The 26,635-nt window shown below is 38.6% G+C and overlaps 1 protein-coding gene across 1 annotated transcript in view; it reads right to left on the reverse strand.

Annotated features, from left to right (window-relative positions):
* Window positions 1–215: 215 nt before the first annotated feature.
* si:dkey-178e17.1 (tricarboxylate transport protein B, mitochondrial) overlaps window positions 216–26,635 on the reverse strand; it is a 32,468-nt gene continuing 6,048 nt past the window's right edge. Inside the window, exons 2-9 of the mRNA XM_037680267.1 lie at window positions 13,502–13,609; window positions 12,931–13,030; window positions 3,731–3,869; window positions 2,853–2,937; window positions 2,438–2,542; window positions 2,027–2,142; window positions 1,851–1,924; window positions 216–518 (exon numbers count right to left, since the gene is read on the reverse strand). Of these exons, the coding sequence (XP_037536195.1) occupies window positions 404–518; window positions 1,851–1,924; window positions 2,027–2,142; window positions 2,438–2,542; window positions 2,853–2,937; window positions 3,731–3,869; window positions 12,931–13,030; window positions 13,502–13,609 (842 nt within the window). The 3' untranslated portion in view covers window positions 216–403. The remainder of the gene's footprint in view (window positions 519–1,850; window positions 1,925–2,026; window positions 2,143–2,437; window positions 2,543–2,852; window positions 2,938–3,730; window positions 3,870–12,930; window positions 13,031–13,501; window positions 13,610–26,635) is intronic.

A 26,635-nucleotide genomic window follows, 5' to 3' on the forward strand; every position in this document is an offset into this window, starting at 1 on the left:
CGCTCCTCTTTTGTTAAATTATTCTGGCACCTTTTCTGCTCTGAACAAGCTTTCGCAGTACAATAAGAACGAAGCACATCACAAGTTAAACTACATCAATATTCTGGTTATAAGCAGAGTTGCACTTTAATCTGTATAAAAATATTCAGAACAACCCAAATGTCAAAGGACAGAAATTAAAAGGCCTAAATATACGTTTTAAGTTTGATTCTTTGAAACCACGACAGGCACAAGAGTAGACGCAAGTAAAGTTCAAGAACATCCAGAATGTCCATGTCCACGTCACTGATCTCAGTTCAGTTCCGTCTCCTCATCTCAGCAGCTGTTTTTTTATTTAACAGAACAAGTCTTCTTTACTTGGATCAGTGTCTGAAGCTGCCATCTTCTCTGTCCATGTCAAAGTTCAGTCCGTCTTCCAGACAGTGTTCAGGACCTTCACCACCTCCTCGTAGATGATGAAAACGATGGCGACATCCAGACACACACGGCCGAGCCGAGGAACGGTCCCCTTGTAGAACCTGTGGACCAAAAACAAGGAGCTAAATTTAACAAAAAAAACAGTTGTTTAGGAAGGACAGTAAAATTAATGCTGATTCAGCATTCACACTATCGTTTTCCTGGTTCATATGTTTCTGTATGTAGTTGTTTTTTTTTTGTTTTTTTTTACAATTTAACTATTTTTGTGTTCTTTAGTGCCATTTCAGTTATAAATCCATACAAGCTCATTCAGGCAATGGGTGACAAGATGCGTGACTTTTATATTTTTTAATATTTAATTTACAGAAATATTAACCAAAGGAGGATGCTAAGATCTTTGTTACTTTCAAAAAAACGTTTTTAGCTATCCTTTTGCTACTTTTAGTCTTTTATATATATATATATATATATATATAAATAACTTTTAGCATTTAGCCAGTCCTTTGCTTCTTTTAGCTACCATTCTGTTCCGTTAAGCTGTAAGCTAGCCATTTGCTATAGTTTCTGGCTACGCTTTTAGTAAGTTTAGCTAGCTGTTTGTTATTTTGGCTTTTAGCTACTTTTAGCATTTAGCCAACCTTTTACTATTTTTAGCTATCATTCTGCCCCTTTAAGCTTAAAGCTATTCTTTTTATACTTTTAGCAGTTGTCTAGGTTTTTAATACTTTTAGATTGCATTTTGCTACTTTAACCATTTAGTCATTGTTCTGTTACTTTTAGCTACTATTCTGTTCCTTTAGGCTCTTGTCATTTGGTACTTTTAACTTCTAGTTAGTTGTTTGATACTTTTAGCTAGCCTTTTGCTACTTTCAGTTACTACTTTTAGTTTTTAACCAACCTTTGGCTACTTTTAGCTTTTGATAATCCTTTTGATACTTTTAGCTAGCCTTTTGCCTCTTTTGAGCATTTAGCCATCCTTTTGCTCTTTTTAGCTTGAAGCTGAAAAAAAGCAAGAAAAAAGTCAAAGCTAAGCTCTAAGGTTTTGCTCTACTCTGTTTATTCAAACTTTAACAACTTATTTTTAGTTTTTTTTCACCAAGTTTCAACAACGTCATTTCATCCTGCAGTCTCACAGGAAAATTAAATTTCTCTTTTGAGACTGCATTTAGCTCACTTAATGCAAACAATAGTTTACACGCTCTCACATTAGTGTTCACATGTTTGCAACATTAGGCCACTCTGTATTACATTTAACATTGAACATATTCTAAAATAAAACAGTATGAAAGGGAAAAATATACTCACAATAGTTTAATTTCCATTTGTCTATAGATCTAAATATGAAAATATGAACTGAGGAGAACGTGTTTCCAAGCTGAAGCAGAGAAAGTGATACAGGATTAAAGTTTTAAAATTGTAAAAGATCTACTCACGCTGCCAAGCCTTCGTGTCTGAGGATCTTTAAGGCACAGTCCAGCGTGTTTTTATATTTATGAGCTTCCAGACCCTTGAAGATGAAAGCATCAGGGTTTTATCTTACTGGTATCAGTCAAATTAAGACGAACAGTGAACACAAATCCTGCTCATGTGCAGCCACCATTCAGAGTACCTGCATCCTTGTCTTGATGACATCTAGAGGTGTGTTTCCAAATACACTCGCTGCACCCGCTAAGGCTCCAAAGGTTCCAGTCACGAGGGGATTTATACTTTTGTTTGGGTCATCACCTTGTGGACAGAAAAACGAAAACAGCTTGTTTCCAGCTCAAAGTTAAACGAGCAAATGAAGAGCACGGATGGTTGCTGAAACCCTGCAGGCCTCAATCTCTGACAATAACCGAGTCGTAATTTTAACACAAGACAAACACTTTGAGTTCTGATGATCAGACCTCGCTCCACCCAATAATCGTTCAAGATCAATCTGACCTTTGAAGGAGTAAAAACACACTGCTGAATCCACGTGTGCCTGCTGCAGAGTAAATACCCTCCACAGCAAAGTAAAACAGTTCCTGTGCACGCTGACCTTTGTACCAGTTCTTCAGAGACGTCATCACAAAGAACCGAATAGCCTGGTTGGAACCTTGTTTGAGGACCGTCGCTGTCACGCCCTGATATGTCCCCTTGAGTCCTGCTCCGACAGGAAACCAGAGGTTTAAAACAACATGCATGCTCACAGATCCAGCTGTTCTTGCTCTGTTAGTCCAGCAGAGGTCAGTTCAGTTACATGTGAGGTTCTCTTCCTCCATTGTTTTTAATGAAAAGTAAAGAAAAATAACTTTTTACAAAGCACAAGATTAAGTTGTACTACTTGTAGTTTTTGCATCACACTTTTATGATTCTGTATGAATACGTCCAGTGTTCTCGGTTTTAAATCTTCAAAGAAGAAAACACTTTGTTGTTCATGAACGCTGCTGCAGTTTGATGGGGACGGCCTTTACCTTGGGACCTGACTATCTCCCGGACTCCGTGGAAGAAACCCTTGTATCTGGGGTTGGCTGAAGTCTGGTCGTGAATAAATTTAACCTTGGGAGATAAAGGCAGAGGAACACGCTAATCAGAACAGAAACGGTTCTTGTGGAGAGCGGATGCGTTCTTATTTAGTCTAAACCGCTCTAGAAAACAAACTTTCACGAGGGAATCTGTGTACAAGCTGTAAATATTAGCTGAGAGACATTACATCAGTGATTCCTGTGATAATGCCATTTCTTTGATTGTGCCCGTTTTGATTTTAGTTTGGAAGATGGTGAATGTTGATTTCTTTAAAAAACAATTAACTAATTGTTTTATGGGCAAAACTTCTCAAACTTTGTAGAAATCCTTTACAAGAGAATGCAACACATTAAGATTGTCCATCCATCCATCCATCCATCCTTTACCTTTAGCCACTTTTTCCTTTTTGGGTCACGGAGGTCACTGGTGCCCATATCCAGCAGTCGCTGTGTGAAAGGCAAGGGACACCCAGGACAGGTCTCCAGAGACAAACAACCATTCACTCTCTCACTCCCACCTAGGGACAATTTAGAGTTACCATTCAGCCTAACATGCGTGTTTTTAGTCTGTGGGAGGAAACCGGAGTACCTGGAGAAAACCCAAACATGCACGGAGAGAACATGCAAACTCCACACAGAAAAGTCCCCGGCCAGGATTTGATCCGGCGACCTTCTCGCTCAAAGGTGGCAGCTCTACAAACTGAACCACCATGTCGCCTCGCACTAAAAAATATCCAAATGTAAATGCAGCATGTGCTTTATATGTTCTATAATTATATGTTCTATAATTAGCCTGGTTAAAATGATAAACCCGGTCATGAGCCTACCTTGACAGTTTCCATGGGACAGACCACCAGAACGGCCTCCATCACGCCGGCTCCCAGCCCACACAGCAGCCCTCTGCTGCTGTCCAGTCGACCATTTTCATCCCTCGCCTGATTACTGAGGAACTCAAACATCCCAAACCTGATAAAGAGGTGAAAGTAACCAAGAAGCAATGAAAAAGGTGAAGAAAGAAGAAACAAGACAAAATCTCAATATTTTAAACAGCATTTTTTCTATAAACTACAGTAGTCGTCATTCCAGCAAAGCCTAAAAACAGTTTGTTCTCACGTTCATGGAAGATTATTTTTACAAACACTCACATGCATTAAGATTTGTTTGTTGCTCCGTCTGGTCATAATGAATAATAATATATTTGTTGCACACTGAGGTAAGCTGGTTTTCTGTCTTACAGAAGCTCCATCACCGACATTTTATTTCGAAAGTCTTTGTTTTGATCCTTTTCATTTACAGAGCTACAACATATAAAATGTCTAATAAGTTACTGTGAAAAGCCTCTTCATCGCAAAAGCCTGAAAAGAATTATAAAAACGAAACAAAGTTTAACCACAAATAATCTGCAAAACCACATTAGAGCTGGATTTTACTAAATCATGTTAAATATGTACATTTTATATTAATACATTTCATAGAAACATTTTTCATGCTCCTGGAATAATAAGATAATATGAAGTGTATTCTGATATTTTTCTGCATTTAGTTTGTGTTGTTTAATAATTTACCTCCACTTATTTATACTTTATTATACACTTATATACAGTATGCATTTATTTTGTGTATATTTTGTTTGGGGGCACTTATTCATGAGCTGCTGCATGATTTGTCCAGGACAACATAAAAATATATACATCTCAAATACTGTATATAATTTCTTAAACGATTTAAAGATTTTTTTTAATCACCATAAAAGTATGATTTTTCTACTTTACTATTTACTACATATTGTGTTCAGATAATCTGTTATTTACAGATTCACATGTAAAAATAAAGTTAAAGTATAAAATCATATCTAATTCATAAACAATCAGTTTGAAAGAACATGTTATTTTCTAGAAACACAATATTTTACTGACAGAACTGCAAGTCTAAATGCCACCTGGAAAAGTAGAAAGATCAGAATAAGCTTCATTATCATTGTACCAAAATACAGTGAGATTACGTTCGTACAGTCGTCCGAAATATGGGCGGAGTGCACGTTGCTGCTGCTCCTAAGAGCGCGGCCCCTTATTCTTTTAGATAGAAAAAGGGGAAAAGGCCATGAGAAAAGGTTAAGGGTATTATAAAAAAGATCTCTTCACATCTTGTCCTTATCAGGACACAAATTAAAACATCAAAAAAACTCTCCCAACAAGCACATTTATAGACACATTATGACAAGATGGTGAGATTTGTCCATGAAGCACTTCCAGATAGCACCATAGTCCTGTTAAGATGTTGAGGTCAGTCGATACAGCTCTGATAAGCATTCACAAAAGTTCTCGGGGGGAGGGGGTGGGATAGACAGAGCTCTCTTAGTTTACACATATCCCAGGAGAAATTTGATGTCGGCCTGCTTCGAGACCAAACGGGGACGTCAGATTCAGATAAGCCACAGTTGTTGATTTTTTTCCAGGCTGAATATTATTTCTCGTCAGCCTTGAGTTCTGCTGGTACTTTTAATCCAAAATGGCCAGATTTGTGGTCATTCCACTGGTCCGTGCTTATTAGCTCCCTCCGAGATCGTCTCCAACATGCCGGCGAGTCCCAGAAGCCGCAAGTGGCCTGCAATCCTCACTCCGCTGCCGTCTTACGGTTGAGCTCATAAATCAGCTGATTTTGAGTGCTCCAAGCACGAACCAAACCTTCAGACAGGGTCGGCATCTTTGTCATGACCAAAACTGCCGTTGCCCTCTCCTTTAATAGCCGATAACATATGTATCCGCCAGTCCCAAAAGGCGAAACCCTGCTATCACGATTCCTCCTGAGATTGTACGAAAAGGCACATCAGATCCATGACGTATCCTGCCGCGTGCGTCTCAGCGTGGCATGAGGGTTCTCCATGTAGATAAAGTAATGTTTTAATTGCTGTCAAACAGCTTTGTTGCTCATGTTAATCATAAGAAAATAATAAACTGAAAACACAAACTAAATTCCTATAAAAAGTTCAAGTAATGATCTCTCGAGGTCTTGCAGGGAAGGTTAATTAGTCTGAATGCAGCAGATCTGCAGATTCAGGCAACAAAAACTGAACAGATCCAAACTTAATTTCAGCTCCACAAACAGAACCACCAAAAGCATCAGACTTTCTTCCAACAAACTGCTGAAAGTCCAACATGTGTTGAAGGCTTTTGACGTCGTTGTCACGGCTTCGCCCTCATTAGAGATCAACAAATAAAGCCAATAAACCAGTGGCAGCTGCTAGGGAAGGTATGGTTTGTGCACCTCGGCGATCAGAAAACGTTGTACCGGCGAGTTCATTACAAGGAAGGTTATTTATAGACGGGATTGAGTTGTGGTGACAGCAGGACACTACGATTTACCAAAGGGGAGGAGGAGGAAGACAGACTCCAGGTCTTGATAAATGCCTTATTTCCCTCTGTCTTCTCTCTCTCTGCTTCGGCCAGTTACCTGCATCTCAGCTCAAAATGAATTAATTTCTCATTACTGGGCTCATGTAACGTTAGTTTTTCTTCTCCAGCTGCCTTTCTATGAGACTTTCCACTGATCATTAAACCTCCACATCTGTTCCTCTCACTGTGCTCAAAACTAGACTTTCCCCACACGTGACTCTGAACTAACCAACAAATGAAAACAAACCATCCATTTGCTACAAACACCTTTATGGCTTTGGAGAGAATAAAACAATAAGGCATCTTTCCATACGTACATAAAGCAGCCTCGTCTGCACAGGGATGGCAGAGCATTTATTAAACAGCCCTGTGGATCAAATCTGTTCATTAAAGGCTGTCGGGGAGAAATATGCTGATGTCAGATCTGCTCCTTCGCCAATTTACTCTCCTCACCATCCAACACGAGGACTGCACTTTTTCGTTAAAACATGACACGTCGATTGGCCGACATCCATGGTTCGAGACGAGTCATCTTGGACAGTCTTCGTTAATGGGTCTTCCTACAAGGTAATTTCTTCTGTGGAGAAGGGGAAGGATGAAAAGGTTGTGCAGGGAGGAACCGAAATGAATAAAGGGTTAAGGGGAGGAAAAAACAGAGGTCCTTCTCATTCCTCTCTGGCAATCTTCCACAGTACTCTGTGGTGCATGATGGGACAAAAGTAATCAGCTAATGGGATGGAGGAGGAGGAGGAATGATGGGGAGTGGCGGGGATGAGATGAAAAGATACAGGAAAGATAAAAGGATGTAAAAACAGTTAAGTGGCCAAAGAGAAACGGAAAAGTATTCTGAATAAATCAAAACCAATCGATGGATTTTTTTCTTATCTTCAGCTTAGATTCTGCTTCTAAATGTTGGTAAATTCACGACATTGTTGTTTTGCTATTTCCTGTTTGCCACCAAAAGCGCGGGGTGACAATGTTGTGCTCATAAGCATGCGTGTTCATAGTGTTAGCAAAACATCTCACTAAACAGTGGACATATTTTAAGGAAACGCTCACTGAACGTACATCTACAGCTGGTTAACCTGTGGCGAGAACGCAATTCAAGATGGCCGCCACAGCCAACTGACCTTAGCCAATACAAAAATGGCTTTAACCCAGCCTGTTTTACAGATGTTGACCTATAATTTGGTGGTCGTGGCTGAGGGTGATCTTCAAAACATTCCCAGATCTTGCATAATTTGACAATATTGCATTGATCATGATGTTACAAAGTTTAACCAAAAAAAGCTATAATGGCGTCCCTTCTCAGTAAAATATTATTTCAGTAAAAACGTTTGGCATGAAAGGCAGTGGGCGTCTCCGCCCTGCTTGATCTCCAGATTATCAAACCCGTTCATTCTCTTTTAATTTGCGTTTAGCAGCAGATTCACTCAAATCTCCGCCTAATCGTCGTCTCCGAGGTTCTACGCTTGTTTGATTCCACCATATTTGTTTTCCTTCATGGACTGAGACTTCATGTAGGCCAACATGCTGCAAACTTCTATGTGTTTTTTGATTAATAGCGCTGGTCAAGTTATTAAAAATGGCTCCCTTCACAACGTCAACAAGTACCCGGATGTCTGGCAAACAGGATTTTGACTATGATACAATAAAAGTGCTGTAGTCGTGGTTTGCACTGATAAAAAAAAAAAAGGCAAAAAAATGGTATCTAAGAAGTTTAGTTGCTACGGGACTTGCAATAGTGACGGCTGATACGCTGACAAATGTAAACAAAAGTATCTGTTTGAAACACTTTGTTGGAAGAAGCAAACTGACAGGAGCACCTTGATCCCATAACAGTGACTGCAGTCCCTGAACAGGTATGTCCATGTGTAGTGAACTTGACCTGATGTCAAATCTTGACCTTAGGATCATATGGTCAGAAACTGTCATTTCATTGATTTGCATCCAGAAATACAGGTTGATCGATCCTGAGACTTTCTTTCTTGAATTAATCAAGTGGAAAAGACAATTCTCTATGATCATTACTATTTTACAAATGTTTTGATAATCAAATTGTGTTAGTTCAAACAATGTTTACATGTTGAAGTGAACTACTCATTTTTATTTACTTAAACAGTAGTAATGATTTTTAATCCTCAATTCAAAGTGAAATCAAGTTAGAGTACGTTACAGAGTAATGATTCAATTTCTTGTTCGTCTGCTTTGAAGTGAGCAAATTTGTAAGTGTGTCAAAGTTCGAGTTTCGGTCAACTAAAAGTTTACTGAAAAGAAATGTCATGTTTAACTTTTACAGCAAGATACTAGGAGGAGTGACTCCACGAAGTCTGGTTTTTCCATGATATCTTTCTGTCTGTTCTTAAACAATCTGAATCTTTTCCTTGACTTTTAATAACACCTTACATCACAAACCACACCTCTGCTTTGGTCCATCGACCAATCAAAAAGCTCTCAAATGAACCGGAAGTAGAGCTCTTTAAAATGTTGGCACTTCCTAGTTCAAACAGAGTTTTTGGAATTCAGAATGCAGAGAGTTTGGGAGTTCCAGAATGCAGAACGCTGGCATTCAGGAGGCTGCTGAATTAGAATCAAGCTGAACCAGAGACGATTTTGGGAATTATAACTTCTGTTTGGATAACCTCACACGACTCTCGAGGTCTTTAGCTGTTCTTATGGAGACGCTGAACAGTGGCTGGAAGTGGGACTTCACGCCGGAACTGATCTATCTTCAGAAAAGGTAAAAGTTGACCTTCACCAAAAGTGTACTGTTGGGACAAGCTGATTTCCAAAAGAGCGTGCTGTTCTGGTTAAAACAGACAAATTCCCTCACACATCTCTCTGTAGATAAATCTCAATTTTCCATCTTTAAACTCTCCTATCTGCTAGCAAATTAATCCAGATGTCCTCAGAAATGTCTGTGGTGAAGCAACGGAAAATCATGGCCGTATGGTTTTCCTGGTTGTAAAGCTGATTAATTATGTTGTTATTTTCATATTCTGCCAAATTAATGTAAATGTTTGATGTTAAACTTTGATTCTGTAAATAAATGACCGCATTCATTTTGATGGGTCAAAGATAAATAACGTCTCACGTTACATTTCTGTTAAATTCAATGCACGACATCATTCAGTCCAGAAAAATGAAAGAACTCGTTTAATGTATGAATATATCACAGGATATGTCATACTACACATGTATCCATTATGTTTTACCTGCACCCCTTCGAGTCAGAAATTAACAGGAACACTGAACATCTTTTTCAACACGCCCATGTTAACTAATCTCCTTTGGTGCTTAATTCAGCTCCTGCTTACAATGTTTTCATTTTTGAAAAAGGATCAAAATAACCGATCGCTAACACCTAACGGCTAACCCAGGCTAACAAAGTAAAATTAAAGAAGCGGCTGACTAAATCATTCATGCCACCAAAAACCTGTGCAATACATGGCGATTTATGGCATTCATCCTACTATGGGGTGCCGTTTGTAATGTTATACAGTCAAAAATTAACATTAATATTTTAGTTTATTTAGCCTTTAATAAGAAAAAAAAATTTTTTTTTCAAAGTCATTTTCACCATGTTATTCATACATTTATAAATGTCATAGTTCCAAACTAAATATTTAATTTACATGCTAAATATTTAGTTTACAAACTAAATACTTAACTTGCAAGTTAAATACGTGGTTAGTAAACTAAATATTTTGGTAAATATTTAATTTCCAAACTAAACATTTAATTTCTAAGCTAAACATTCAATTTCCCAAATAAATATTAAATTTTCTAACTAAATATTTAGCTTGCAAGTTAAATATTTAGTTAGCAAATTAAATATTTAGTTTAGGAATTAAATGTTTAGCTTGGAAATTAATTATTTAATTTACACCTAAATATTTAGTTTACCAACTAAACATTTAACTTGCAAGTTAAGTAGTTAGATTGTAAACTAAATATTTAGCTTGTAAATTAAATATTTAGATGGGAACTATAAATGTATGAATGATATGGTGAAAGTATGACGTTGGAAAAAAAAGCATGCATATTTTTTTCTTATTAAAAGGCTAAATAAACTAAAATATTGCTGTTAATAGAATAGAATAGAAACAGCCTTTATTGTCCCACGGATGGGAAATTCCAGTGTATCAGCAGCAACAGATAAAAAGATAAAAAGATAAATTTTTGACTGTGTAACTTTACAAACGGAACCCCATATCCTACATCCTAAATCTTCTGTCATCTGTGTTCTTTTTCACTGAGGCAAAAGAACACGAATCAGCACAAAAACACCGGGAACGCCACATGTACTCCGTTATCAATTCGGCCCGGTTGCCAGACATTGCTAGTCCCCTTCATTATATCCAGCGCTTCAGCTGTGTTTTACTGTATCCTCCAATTCCAAGTCGATTTTGGCCACGGGAATGTTGCTTTCATTTAAGTTTACATGGATGAAAGCAGCCATCATGCATGTGGTTGGTCTACTGCGTTGTTTGCCAGACGTCTGGAATTCCCCACAATTCTCATGAAGTCATCCCTGATCAACGCCATCCAGCCGAGGGCTTTGTTTACACCGAGTGCATGCCTACATTTCAGAACAACAAATCAATATATCTGGAAAACAACTGAAGTCAATTCTTTCAAACTGCATCATTTGATATAGTACAGGATAACCTGTTCTACAGTATGTTTTTATTTTAGAGTTTGCAATTAGTAGTTTTAAAATAAATACATACAGGAATTATGCTGAAAAAGACTGAGGTCTAATTTTACACTTTTCCTCTACAGGATGATTCATAAGATCTTATAATGACATCACAGCTCCATAAAACGGGGGCTACTTTGAGACAACATCGTAGCAACATTCATGTGTGCTGGTAACAGTATGTAAAAGGTTTCTGCAAAGACTGTGTTTAATATTTATGGTTTAAAAGACAACACAGGATATCTATGACTCGTCAATCTTTAACACCGAGCAGCTTTGTTTAAATGAAACACAAGCCTAAATCGTTGGAAACCCCTGCTATCCTTGTACAGACACGTTTATGCACTCTGCAGCCATCAGATTATTCACATTGAGTACAATTTAATAAATTATCTTTGTAGTGCATGAGCTCAATCTTATGCACTAAAAAGATCGATCTTAGTTCTCTAAAATAAAATTAAATTAAAAAAAAAATCAGGTTTTAAAACACTAAAAAACAACAAGCCTCTCAAAACATCCTTGATTTATATTCATAGAAAAAATGGTCAAACTGACACAAAACAATTCAAGCTCCCTCTGGAAACGATGCTGAAACTGACTGACACTCAAATGTGCACACACACACACACACACACACACACACACACACACACATACACACACACACACACACACACACATTCATCACAAGTCTCAATCTCAGTACCCTATTGAGACCCCGTCTGATTTTGAATGGCATCTTCGCTCCGCCTGGCTGGGCCCTGTCTCTCTGTGGTACAGACAAGCTCTACCCTCCAGCAGCACCCCCCCCCCCCCCCCACACACACACACACACGGAAAAAATAGAGCGATAAAAAGAAGCAAAAATGCAAAAGAACGAGAACAAAAAGCAACAACAAAAGCATCCAGCTTTGGTGTGTGTGTGCGTGTGCACACTTCTCTGTAGATAAATGTCAGCTCTGTGAAAAAAATAACATAATTACACTGAAAGCTGGTGTGGCATTTGTGCTAAGCATTGTGGGTAATGGACTAGAATAATTGGACAGCATGAGTTTGAAGTTTCAGGTAGAAAATCACCACGACTTAACTGAGTGTTGTCATTTCAGTCCGTGTATTTTCAGATGATCTCATTTACAGAGCAGAATATGCAAAATATCAAATATAAAAGTGGTGAAACTTTTTCAAAATTGCTTAATTGACAAAGATTAGCATAAACGTTATAATGAATCCATGTAAACATGATGAACAGTCACTTATTGTGTATTTGTTATAATTGATGCATGGTTGTTTTTTTCACAAAAAAACTAAATGTAAATTTACTGCATCCTAAATTTACTTTTAAATAAAAGCAATGAGGAGTCAGTCAATTTAGTCACTTAATATAATAATTATAGTTACACCAATTATAACAAATGACATCTGAACGCATCTTTTCCTGGAAGAACTGTGTGACAGTGTATAAACCTAAATCCAGAAGAGTTTGGGACGTGTGTGAAATGTGAATAAAAACAGAATAAATCATGTGCAGCTCTCACAAACCCATAGTTTCCCCTCTATTGAACTTGTTTAAATTGACAGTTTTACCACTTTAAGAAAAAAGAAATAAGATCATTTTGAATTTGACTGCAACAACACAGTTAAAAAAAGTGAAGACAAAGGCTGTAAAATAAGTTGTATAAATAAGGAGCAGGTAGCATTCTGCGATGAAATGGGTATTTTAGACAGACTGAATCTCTCAGAAGTAAAGATAAAAGATGGAGATCCCAACTGTTTAGCTGTGCTGCTGACATTAACTTCATAAGAGGTTTTTTCCTAAAACTGGTACAATTAAAAAAAACATTATGTAGCTTAAATTCATACATTGTTTCTCACACACCTGAATAAATGGACTAATTCAGCCTATGTTGTACTATCACTCGGATGTGTGACTTACCTCACAGCAGATTTGGGTATGGATCCGTACAGCAGCGAGCTGAGGCCTCGGTACAAGCCTTTCACACCGTGACTCTGCACTGTCTGCTTCACACAGTCAGCTGGAGAAACACACAGTGCAACAGAATAACAAGACAATATCACATCCAAAGCACACAGAATATCAGATTCTGGCTTCATTGTGGTACAGCAGCATGTAAAACGAAGAGCCTGGTTCATTTATATGAATACTTAATTAAACAAAACTTAAAGCTTCTTTTTCTTGGACATTATTTCGCCTCTCCATGTGGTCGTATAAATGCACAGCCAAGCAAGAAAAGCAACAGCTGTTTCCAGTGCTCATTAGCAAAGTCTCCAACCCTCAGAGCCCCAGCAGACATCAACAAACCTAAAGTGTGTTTGTCTATTCTGGTCTTCACGGATAAGGAGTGTGCACCGGTCTGTTTTAAGTCACCTTAACGAGCACAGTGACAGACTTCCAGAATCACAAATTCACCTGAGCATGATGGGTAATTAGATAATGAGCTTCAGAGAACGATAAAGAGACAAAACGTGAAAACAGACAGGCTCACCTATTCCTCTGTATTTTGGTGGATTGGCCTTTTCATCCAGCTGCAACTGGGTCTTCACATATTCTGTTGGATAAGTGATGCAGATCTCGATGCCGCCAGCGATTCCACCTGGAAGAAAAGAAAATCAGAGGGAATATTTAACAATTCACCAAAGAACGAGTACAGTAAATACGTTAAAAAAAAGATAAAAATGTGAATTAAAAGTCAATAGATCTGGGTTTTTCAGTGAAAACTGTGCAAACTATATCTGATTTATTAAGACCTAAAAATGCAACAGTGTTATTGGGGACTGCCTCATAAGGCAGCACCTATTATTATCCACCTAACAAGGGTTTCTTAACTTTATATCTTACTCTTCCATCAACTTTATAGAGGCCCGTACAGCAATGTGTACCCCGAGAAATTTTATATCAAAATGACCAGATTGGCACTGTGATGTGTGCTATTACTTTTATTGGCATTTCGAGTTACCATGGAGACATAATTTGCAAATAAAGACGCCAGTTTTATTAAACATTTTTCATAGATTCTGGTTGCAAATCAAAAATGGCCACCTGAGCTAAAAAGGAAAAATAATGTCAATCATCGGTTTTTAGAGATACTAAGCTGAAATTTGGTGTAGTGGTAGCTGCAATGACCAATAAATAATTAACAACAACAAAAAAAAAAAATCTAGATGGCCGCCAAAGCTACATTTAAATGTCATTAACGTGGCTATTTTTTTTACACATATAGAGCTGGAATTTGGTGTGGTTATAGCTGAGAACCTTCCCCGTCACATACTGAATTTAACAAAAAAAAATCCAAGATGGCCACCATAGCTTAGAAAAAATGACTATAACTCATTGATATTTTGCCATTTTGAGCTGAAATTTGATATAGTGATAGTTGAGAGTGAACCCCAACACACAGTACTGTCAAATAAACATTTAAAATGGCCGCCACGTGGCAGCCGTCAAAGTTTCTCCAGGAACTTTCTAGTATTTATATACCTTCCAATCTGCTGCGATTAAAACAATGAAAACAGAAAGTCCCTGTGATTTAACGACTGGATCAGTATCTGAGCTCCTGGTTACAGTTTACTGAATGCATTTCCAGACTTTTTAATTTTCTTTACATTGTAATGCAACATTTTCTACCTACACACTAAAAACCACTGGGTTGTTGTGATAGCCTAATTGCCTAATAGTCATAAGTTGGCCACCTGACTGGACCTTGCTGGACTTTTAATTTATTGTTTTAGGATGGTAAAAACAACTGGTTGTTTTTGTTAACTTTAGTTTGCATCAAACAACTAGTTTGTATTAATCAGTCAGTCACTCTACCTTTACGGAGGATGATAAATACGCTGATTTGAGGTCTGAACTGAGCATGCTCTGCGTGTGCAGCTGCAGCTTTACTCAGTCCTTTACTCCTCTTCTGAATTACAAGAAGGAGCCATTACGTCATGGATCATTACGGTGACGCTACAAATGGCTTTCACTCCATAAACATTAAAAGCATTGCTGTCGAGGGAGAAAGAGTAATGGGCTTAGCAAAAAAATAAAAAAAATCAACTTCTCCTGCCACGACTAAATGAATAGAGAGGAGGGTGAATGAGGAAACCGAGCTGCCCCTTAAATGTCAGACTGGGTTTGCAGAAATGGTAATTTGTAAAAAGAAAGCAATATGTGTACAGTCTGAGCAGGCTGAGAGCAGCCACACCTGATGAGGACAAACGTCCAAAATGGAAAGCACAGCACAGATGAGTCACGTGGGAAGGAGGGCTGAAGGAGGAGGTGGACAATAATTAAATAATCCACTTATCCTGTAGGGAGGGTCTCTCTGTTACCCTGGCCAAGGCCCTCCATTAACTCGATAACTCAGACAGAGACGCAGGAAAGGAACCCTGTATGTTTTTATAGGTGATATATGTCTCTGTTGTGTTGCTCTGAATTACAAGACAGTGACGATCGTGCACACACGACCACAATAAATGAGTTTGGATCACATCGAGACGAATAAATACTGTAAGTTCTGGAAGAAAGAACATTATTTTATGTTCAGTATTTCAAATAAAACATTAAACTTGAGCTAAGAGGTTACACTGAATGTCTAAAAGTGTCTTTATAGGGACATCCTGGCAGAATTAACCAATCGGGCCTCACAGAGTTGTGTGTCATGAGTGAAAATCTAAAAGTCTAAATGTTCGATACACTGTAGTGCATGAGATGTGGTCAATTCCCCCGATCTGTTCATCATTATTCACATCTTCTTTGTCTCTAAGGGGGGAAAACGAGCAAAATGTTTGACTTCTGTGACAGAAAATCAGTCAGTAAAACTGAAATTTGTTATATTCCATATCTCCGCTCTCATCCAGTTTTATTTAATTAAAACATATGAAACTGTAAACACTGGAAAATGGATCTATAGTAATTATCATGTTTCCTTTAATCTAATTTAACGTTCCACTTGTTTTTTTTATTCGCGACAATAAAAAAAAATGTTGAAGCGCCTGATCAACTTTGGGAACTTGTTCCAAGATGGCCGCCACAGCTAATTACCTTTTTAAAATCCAAATTGAGTAAAACGGTCAATTTTATGATGAGCTAAAACTTGATGAGACATATCCCCATTTTAGAGCTGACTGATCTCCTGTCTGTGTTTAAAACATCTACATTAAAGCATTAACCGCTGAAATCAACTTTTGCCTGTCTGTTAGCAAAATATCACACAAACCATTGGACAGATTTTAATTATACTTTCAGGTAATAATCACTGAATGTACTTTTACAACTAATTACCTTCTGAAGCTAATCCAACTCAAGAAATGTCTATAACTCAGTCAATTGTAAAGATATTTTGCTAAAACTTGGCGTGATCGTAGCTGAGAGTCATTCACAGCCCACACCCAAGTGCTATTCATTAAAAAATGTTTTTACTTGTAACTAGCATTAGTTGTGGGAGTCAACCTTGTTTGTTACCAAAATATTTAATGAATCAAGAAAAGGATTTGACTGAAACTCCCAGAGAGTAATTGTTGCCAGTACATTTACAACTGATTAAATTTTGGAGCCAACCGAGCAATTTAAATTCCTTAAGGAATGCTAGGCCTTTTATTTAAACTGTCTTAAAATGACGCCTTGTTATTTCCTTTCGTTTAAGAGACACATTCTTCCACCAACACTATCCATCACTTCTTACCGACTCAGAGGCAGCAACAGACTCAAACACACGATCAATCCTCATCGGGCGAGCAGCGTCTGTGGACGTAATGCAGCTCGTCTGTTTTCTAGTCCATTGTGCAGCCAGTACACACTTACACACACACATTCAAAGATGACACCCTAAATGACTCTTGTGCAGCTGCCAAACGTAGGTTCCACAAGCAAAATGGCCATTAATCTTTATCTTCACAGGCTCAACCCTTCTCCTGGTCTAAAAATGATTTTCTTTCCCTCCTCAGCAGCACCTTCCTTCATCCTCACCCTCAAATTTCCTTGATGATACTTTAAAATCAATGCATCCACACAGGGCTCTGGCAATTTCTATTAGACACACGAAAAAATAAATGTTCCGCCAACGGATGGCGAGAGCTCCAGTGAAAAACAGTATAGTGCCTCGTAAAAACCAGCTTCTACTGACACTTGGAAACCTGAAATCTCCCCTTTAACGTAAATCAAACGTGCCCTGCTGGAGCCGACCTACTGTTCAAATGTTCTGCTGTCATTTTCCAGACGGACAAGATAGATTTATCACTTAATCAACAACCCTTGCACTTCACAAACAGGCCCGAGCTCAGTTTGTTGTCATACCCTGCCAACCGTACGGCGGAAATAAATTAAAACTGCATCAATGTACGACCAACGAGCCCCTGATTCCAAAAGCAGAAACAAAAAATAACCTGCTGTGACCTGTACGCTGGAACCTGCACTGCTGAGCTGCAACTGGGCTTCAGTAAGTCTAAAAATAAAATTAATCAATCACCTAATTACCTGGAAAAAGTGATTATTTGCACCAAACTGCAGCATGTTGTCAATTTACTAGCAGAAAAAAGAAAGAAAGATTAAAAAAAATAATAATAATAATAAAATGTCTCCTCTGGGATCAGATTGTGGACGTCTCTATGCTCATCTCTTCAACCACTTCTTTTTATGGATTCATTGTGTTGTCGGGGAAAAAAGGAGATTCCCAAAACAGACCAAGGTGTAGTTCATCAGATTTATTTACAAAGCTTTGGAGAGCGGTCCCAACATTCACAGAACATGCAATTACAAGATCACACTGTTATCAGTGCTCTCATCCGTGTGAAACCCTGACCTGTTCTAACTCTCTGGACCGGACCAGTTAGTTTTATAGAATAACCTCCAGCCCAGGCCTCAGCTCCTCCCCTCCATGTCCGAGCCGTCATCGAATGGTCAGCTGCAGACAGGAAGGAGTGGATCTGAGTCATGGACTCTGCTCGAGACACGTCACCATATCATATCAACTCCATCATGACGATATCAAAAACAACCAGTTCTTTCTGTTCCTCACTGACTGGTCACAGCAGAGGTGGAAAGAGTACTGAAAATTTGTACTCGAGTACAAGTGCCGTTGCACTTCTTAAATTGTACTCAATTACAAGTAGAAATACTGGTGTTATAAAAACACTTAAGTAAAAGTACAAAGTACTCTTCTTAAAAACTACTCAGAGTATTAATTACTTTTTAACCAATTTGTGTTTTATTGTGTTGTTGTCAATAGAAGGCATTCAGTGGGATTTACTGTACACTGTATAATCGCTACAGTCAAAGCACATTTCTCAGATGCCCAGAAGCTCCGTCTTATTTTAGTACCAGGCAAACCGATGGCAGTGAATATTCATTCAACCTTTATTTAGACCGGTTAATCCCATTGAACCTCGGGGACTCATTTACAAGAGACTTGATTTCTTTAACAAAGAGTGATGACAACAGTGGATAACAACGACAACAATAGACGTTCATAAAAGAGGCATACAAATTAATATTTTTTTTAATAAATTAAAATAAAATGGCAACCAAAAGGACAGTCAAAAGGAAAAAAGTAGCAAAAAAAACAAAACAGCTAGCTTATAAGGCAGTATAGAAAACTAAAAATAGGAACGTGTCTGCATTGGTTTTTGTCAAGAACTTAACAGATGTTTAAAGCCACTTAGAGAGGTCAAGGTCGAGAGCTTCAGATCTTTTTGCAAGATATTCTGGGAAACAGGAGCGGAGTAGGAGAAGGCCCTTTTTTCTAGTTCAGTCTGCACTGAGGGAACACTGCAGGTAATAATGTCCTGAGAGCGCACGCTGTAGCTGCACTCACACAGTGACTGTATCTAAGACTAATATCTAAGATCTTTCCATACTTAGTCAAACTAATAACCCACACATACAAGCACTAAAAAGCAACATACAGGTAGTTATAAAACCTCATACACTGCAATATGTTTTTTGAGATTAGATGCTGAAGTCTTGTAAGCTGCTATCACCGTAAAGATCAAACAGAGTTTGCATCTGGATGCTGTCTCCTTTTCACCCTCTTTACATGAACAATTCATCCAGGTACGACCACAGGCACTCATCCTCAGCCTTTACCTCATCATTTTCTCTGTTGACAGTGTTGTCCTCTGTCTCCATTTTGTCTTTTTCTCCAAATCTTCAGTCCATACTTCACTCTATACTCTACAGAACTGTCCTTTGCTTACGTCATAGGTAATTGGCGCATTCGCGATCTGAGAGTCGCTACAAAGATGCAGATGAATGGTTTGAATATTAAGTCAAACTGCGGCAGTAAACCGTAGCGATTGCTGATTTTAAAAGTAGCAAAGTAGATTACATGGTCTAAATTGTACTTAAGTATGAGTAAAATTACACGCTTGAAAGAAATACTCATAAAAGTACAAGTGCCCCCAAAAACTACTTAATTACAGTAATGTGAGTATTTGTAATTCGTTACTTCCACCCCTGGGTCACAGTGAGAATGATTGCATGGGACCGTTTACCGTTCACAAGCACAGTCAGTAAAAAGTATAATGTCTAAATCTCCTTCTTTAAGTAGAACACAGATGACGCACGATGAATGCATGAAAATGCATATTTATCTCAACAGTGTTTATTTGCATTAAGATACATGTTAGTGGGTCCTGTAGCCTGGTCAGGGTTTACCCCGAATCCCACTAGTCACTCAGAGATACAGACTCCATAAGCGTCAACAGGAAGAAGTAGATACAGAAAATGGACGAATGAAACATCTGAACAACGATGCAGTCAAACTCACAGAGAGCCTGCATGCAGCAGCTGACAGGGAGGAACATTCCAGAAGTCCTGCCCCGCCTGATGTTGAAGAACTCTAATGAGCTTCCAACACATCTGGTCACCCCCAAACTTTCCTTTTTTATCAGGATCTGCCAATCTGGCAGGTGAATCTTTGTTGTTTCACTCACTTTTTTAGTTTGCTGGGAATCTTTTTAAATTCCAGATTCTGTAAATCTGAATTATTTTATTTGTTTGTTCAACCAATAATATCCAAAAAGTGTATCTATAGATGTGCTTGTAATGGTGTTCATGATGCATTTTATCTCAAATGTTTTGGCGGAATAAGCACAGCAGAGAGGTTAATATGTCCATAACGCAGGTCCAAATGGAGGACGTAGCTAAAGGAACAATGCACTTAAAACATGAGGTGTCTTATTAACAGAATGAGGACGTTTCTGTTTGCCTTCAACAAAAGATGAAAAGAATTATTCATCTGACGCCTGGCCTTTTAGGCTTCCCCTGTCCTGAACAACACTCTTCGAACCTCCCCTGATGATTAATTACAGGAAGGATGCTGATTAATTTTACATGAAAACTGTAAAAACTGCTCGGAAGCCTTGCAGCGGGCAAAATACAGGCTGATTTACAAGAGAAAGACACAAGGCAACAACTCGCTGGTTGTTTTGATGGAGCAAATTGAATTAGAGGCAGTGAGGAGAGCAGTGCATTCATGAAAACTTCGGCATCTTAGAGTCACGAGTGAGTTTCTGATAATCTTGTGCAGTCGCGGTGTGCCGCCAATAACTAACACTCTGTGATTACCTCGTGCCAAGAATCTGGTTCCATGCCATCACTAAATAGAAGAAAGGTCGCCCAAAGTGAATGAAACAGAAAAGGAGACATTTGGACCTCCTAACATATAACAATATTACTAAAGGTTAAACCAACTTCAATCCTTCTCAACCAAACGCTGCACAAACATAAAGATATGCCAAAAGACACTTTCCTTACACACAGGTGCAAACAATACAACCTGTTGTGACACTGAATTGTCTTCTAGCGGTGTCAAACTCATTTAGTCAGAGTCAGAGATTCTTTATTGTCGTTCGCACCACATGTGGTACATGTGGTGGAATAAAATTATGTACACAGGGTCCTAGTTACATCCAACAATAAACTGTAAAAGAAAAACAATAACATCTAAGATATGAACTAAGAAAAACGTCAACTAAAAATACACTACTCACTAAAACACTAAGCATTTGCCATAAGGAGCCAAAATTTAAAAACTTTGTCCGAGCCATGGGCCACTTTCAGCTGATACATTAACTTCAGTCAAATACCCAATATCTTTTCTTGGTTGCAGGTTCATCAACAAGAGTTTGATCTGTCTCATTTGATGTTCAGTTGCTCTTTCCATATCAGAATCAATAATGACGGAATGATCCAGTCTTCTTTCTGGCTTCAAAGTTAGCCAGCTGATAAGAGAAGTCTATACGAAATGATGTTTTTACCAGTTTTTAAAAGAAAAAAAAAATTGAAGAGATACAATATTTTACATTTAAATTATCATCTAAGTGGACCAGATTTGTCCTGCGGCTCTTGAGTTTGACATAAACAATATGAATCTCACAATGCTCACATGTAAATTTTCGTTTATGAGTCAAAACAAGAATAAGAAAGGCCGTCTGATTATTTTGTCAAGTAACATAGCATCGTGTTGCTGTTTTATTTCAGAACCGATAGTAATCTAACCTGGTTCGAGAATAAATGTTTTCTCTCGGCTGATCCCTTCTGCAGGGGTTGTCACAGCGCGCAAACTCATGTGACAGATCTTTTATGCTTGATTTCATGTTGCCAGCTCCTGCTGCACCTGTTCCCAATCACCCCAGGTGTTCTTCATTACGTCTCATTAGTGTCCCTTTAAGTTCAGCGGCATTGTGTTTCCTCTTTGTCCATGTATTGTGCTTCCCACAGCCGTTCATGCTCTGTTCCTCATGTCTCCTCGTGATCGCTATTCATGTAAGTTTTGCTGCCAGGTCAGCTTTTTGTTTTTTCTTATAATTTCTTTATTGGTATCCCTGAGTTCCTCGAATCTGTCTGCACCTTGGGTTCAACAACACAGAACATGATATGATGCCCTTACTGACTCACCCTGAGCTCAGACCTGCAGCCTCTGGATTACAAGACCATGGACCACTGAGCTACCACAGCCCCAGAGCAATAAATAATGTTTATTAACATTTAGTCATATATTTATGCAGTTTGATTTGATTTTGTTGACACAATTAACTTGTGGTTAGGAGGTGTTATTAAAAAAACTAACTTGTTAAAATATTTTTATTTACATGTCCAAACCATCTCAGTCCGGCCTCTTTCACTTTATCTCCCAGTTGTTCAACCCGTGCTGTACCTCTGATGATCTCATTCCTAATCTTATCCATCCTTGTCACTCTTAAGGAGAACCTCAACATCTTCATTTCCACCACTTCCAGTTCTTTCTCCTGTCTTTTTGTCAATGCCACTGTAGTATATTTATCTAGACTGACCCTGGGTTTTTTGATCTGCTCAGAGACGGGATTATAATGAATTTACGACCCATTTCTGACTGGTTTAAACGGAGCCAGCAACTCTAAAAAGAGTCTCCAGGGATTCAATATCAACCAAAGAATAGTTTATTTTGTTTGCTACATCACGCAGAAAGGCTTTTGAAGCACCGTCTCAATTTTTCCTTTCACGTTAACTCACATAAGATCCATTGAGATCACACATAGTCACTCCCCCTCATACACGGTTACATGTAGGTTGTGCTCCCCTTCTGCGAAGGAGGAGTCTAGGTCCTATAAATCTGGAATGCGATGGGACATCCAGCCCCTTCCAGCTCCTGATTTGCGTCGTGCACCGGAACTGGACAGCACTGTAAACTGTAACTTTTTCCTGCCTTGATATTAATACAGTTGGTAAAACTGAATTCATGTTTCCTTGATTTATTGGTAGTGTGAGTTGCCGCTTCTGAGGGAGGTCTGAGCCGGGGGACAGTATGGGCTGGAGGTGAACCTGGGTCTGAGAGGAGGCCTGAGGCCCACAGCTAGCAACAGCTAGCTGCAATGACCCTTGACCCACATCCAGATCCCATTGTAACACTACTGTCTTCAGACCATACAACATAACTGGTCTCACCACTGTCTTGAAAACTTTTTCCTTGACCTTTGCTGCCACCTTATTATAGCCAATCACTCCTGAAACTTTTTCTCCAACCACTCCATCCTGCCTGGACTCTCTTTTTCACCTCTTTACCACACTCCCCCTTTTCCTGGACAGTGGACCGCAAGTACTTGAAGTCCTGCATCTTTGTGGCTTCTGCTCCTTGTAGCCTCACTGTTCCACTGGCCTCCCTCTCATTCACACATGTACTCTGTCTTACTATGGCTGACTTTCATTCCTCTTCTTTCAAGTGCATACCTCCAACTCTCCAAGTTCTCTTCCACCTGTTCCCTGTTCTCACCATAGATCACAATGTCATATGCAAACATCATAGTCCATGGGGATTCATGCCTGTTAGTCTGTTAGTCGGTCCATCACCAGAGCAAACAAGAAGGGGCTCAGAACTGATCCTTGATGCACTCCCATCTCTACCTTGAAGCTAACCTCCTACAGCACATCTCACCACTGTCCTGCTGTCCTCATACCTGTCTTCTACCAGTCTAACATACTTCTCTGCTACTCCAGATTTTCTCATACAACACCACACCTCCTCCCTCGGCACCCTGTCATATGCTTTTTCTAAATCCACAAAAATGCAAAGGAGTATTTTCTGACCCTCTCTGTACTTCTCAATCAGCATCCTCAAAGTAAAGATGGCATCTGTGGTGCTCTTTGTTGGCATGAAACCATACTGATGCTCACAGTCACCTCTTATTTAAGTCTTGTTTCCATAACTCTCTCCCAGATCTTCATTGTGTGGCTCATCAACTTAATTCCCCTGTAGTTGCTACAACTCTGTACATCACCCTCGTTCTTAAAAACGGGCACCAGCACACATCTTCATTCCTCAGGCGTTTTCTCACCCTCATATATGCCATTGAATATTTGAGTCAAAAACTTCACTGCCATCTCTCCAAGACATTTCCAAACCTCCACTGGTATGTCATCAGGTCCTACTGCCTTCCCCTTCTTCATTCTTTTCAGAGCTTTCCAGACTTCACCTTCACTCATCTTTCCCACTTCCTGTTCCACAGTTTCTATGACATCTATAATCTTCTATCTCTTTCATTCTCTGCATTCATTAGCTCCTCAAAGTCCTCCTTCCATCTTCCCGTCACACTCTCCTCGCTTGTTAGAACATTACCATCTTTAACAAGCTTAACCTGCTGCACATCCTTTCCAGCCTGATCCCTCTGTCTCACCAATTGGTACAAGTCATTGCTCTCTTTAGTGTCCAGCCTCCCATACATCTCATCATATGCCTTCTGCTTTGCCTTTGCTACCTCGTTCTTTGCTTTACGTCCCATCTCCTTATATTCCTGTCTCCTCTCTTCAGTCCTCTCACTGTCAAATTCCTTCTTGGCTAACCTCTTTCTCGGAATAACTTCCTGCACTTCACTATTCCACCACCAGGTTTCCTTATCATCTATTCTCTGTCCGGATGACACACCAAGTACTTTCCTATCTGTCTCTCTAATTATTGTTGCTGTAGTAGTCCAGTCATCTGGAAGCTCTTTCTTACCACCCAGAGGCTTTAACAGCTCCTCTCTGAACTCAACAACATTTTTCCTTCTTCAGTTTCCACCATTTGGCCTTCTTCTCTGATTTTGACACTTTTTCTCTTCTTCACAACAACAGTCATTCAACACACAACCAACTACACAACCACACTGCCACAACTCTGACAGTCCCCAATCTCCCTCAGGTTTCCTTTTCTACAAAGAATAACGTCTACCTGCATACATCCTGCCTCCACAAATCATGCATTGATAGTATTAGAAAAAAGTGGAAGTGCAAAATTATTGTTGAAGATTATGAAGATAAAATCAGCTGTGATGCATATTTTCCTCTTCTATCTTAACACTCACCAAACTTTCAGTATCTTGTCCATTATTATTAAGCATGGACATTTTTGGTTTCAGTATCTTGGTTGCTATCATCTAAACCAGGAGCAGGCATCAAGAACAGTGAGTCCAGTTTATTGGTCACATATTTTATTGGGCGTGGGTCTGCAGTCCAATCAGTTCTTGGCAATACTGATATTACAATTACAACAATATTGTATCAACTCTAGTTACGGCCATGATAACATGCGCTACAGTGAATAAAATTACAGCTTTTTCTTGGTTTTAAAGCTTACTGCAAAAATCTGTGATGTAATATCAATGTAGTTCATTTCTTACATTCTACCAATGAAAACTTACATTAAAAAGCGAAAAATGTTAAACACAGACCGATGATTTGGTGATGTTTCCACAAAAATATTGTACTAAACTAAGATCAAATACAAGTGACTATAACTTGAACTCTTGATGGAACATAGTGAAAACTAAAAGTCTTTCACACTTCATCTCCATAAAGCTTGTATATAATTTAGCTTCATGTTTTAGCCTCAGGTCTGTGGTGTTTCTGGGTCTTGTCCTGTCTTTTCTGTTTCCTCATGTTTCATTCACCGCTCAGTGATCCCCCTCCTTGTGTTCGACTCATGTCACACCTGCATCTAATCCTAATCACCACAGGTGTTTGTCTTTCTACCCTCGTTAGTGTCTCTATTTATTCGGTGTCTTGTCCTTCCCCATTATCCTTCTTGGTGTCATGTTCTGTCCTGCTCCTCCTATGATCCTCTCCCCATCATATCAGGGGGAAGAAAACAATCTGCAGTTGTCAGTCGGTTCATTTTCATACGACAAAAAGAATGAACTCATCAAGAATGTTAATTATCCATCAACCACGTTTTAATATGTGGAGATGGAGAACTGCCCTCAGGACAGCGTCCACAGACTACAGAAAATATGTTCATGGTACTTTTAAAGGCTTGTTTGTTGGAATCCATTTTTCATAACGAAACCATCAAAGATTTTTAAACACAGCGCAGTAATTACTTGTAGATAGATTGCCCTTTATAATTTTGTACATAATTAATTATAAAGTGTCTTGGAGTTACTAGCTAAACAAGAGTCAAACTAGCTAAACAAGAGTTAAAAGTTAAAATATAGCTAAAAGCTGAAATTAGCTAAACAAAAGCTTAAAATTATAAAAAGTTTAAAATGCTAAAACTAGTAGAACAGAAGCTAAACACTAATTTTTAGCAAAGCATGGGCTAAAAGCCAAAAGCTAAATTGAAAAAAGCTAAACAATGAAACGTTCAAAACAGTAGCTAAAAGCTAAAAACAAATTAAGCAAGCATGCTTGAGGTAAAAAAAAAAAAAAAAAACTTGTCAAGGATTTCAAAACCTCTCAAAGTATTTTTATGAGAAAACAACAAAAAAAAGTTGAACAGTTACAAGTACATTTTGATCCCCAAGTGGCTGAAATAGCTTCTTAAAAATGTATAAAAGAACAGAATGCTGACTCTGCAATCAAACAATAAATAAAAACTCAAACAATCCTTCAGTTAATGAGATTATAATGAATGAAAACATGTCAGACATCCAGTGTTGCTGAATAAAAACACATTTAAGCTGAATTAAATCCGTTCAGTCTCCTCTTTGTTTCTTGGTGTCTGTGGGTGAAGAACATCTATAGCAAGCCCTTTTAACATAAAATCGAGTAGTCTGACTATCTGTAGTTACATTCTAGATATCTAAAATTGAATTTTGACTAGGAACAATTACATTCTGACTAGTCAGAATGACAATTCAAGATATCTTAAAAGGAATTTTGACTAGTCAAAATATAATTCAAGATA

This window comes from Nematolebias whitei, chromosome 8 (genome assembly GCF_014905685.2).
Source record: "Nematolebias whitei isolate Nwh7 chromosome 8, NemWhi1, whole genome shotgun sequence".
NCBI lineage: Eukaryota > Metazoa > Chordata > Actinopteri > Cyprinodontiformes > Rivulidae > Nematolebias > Nematolebias whitei.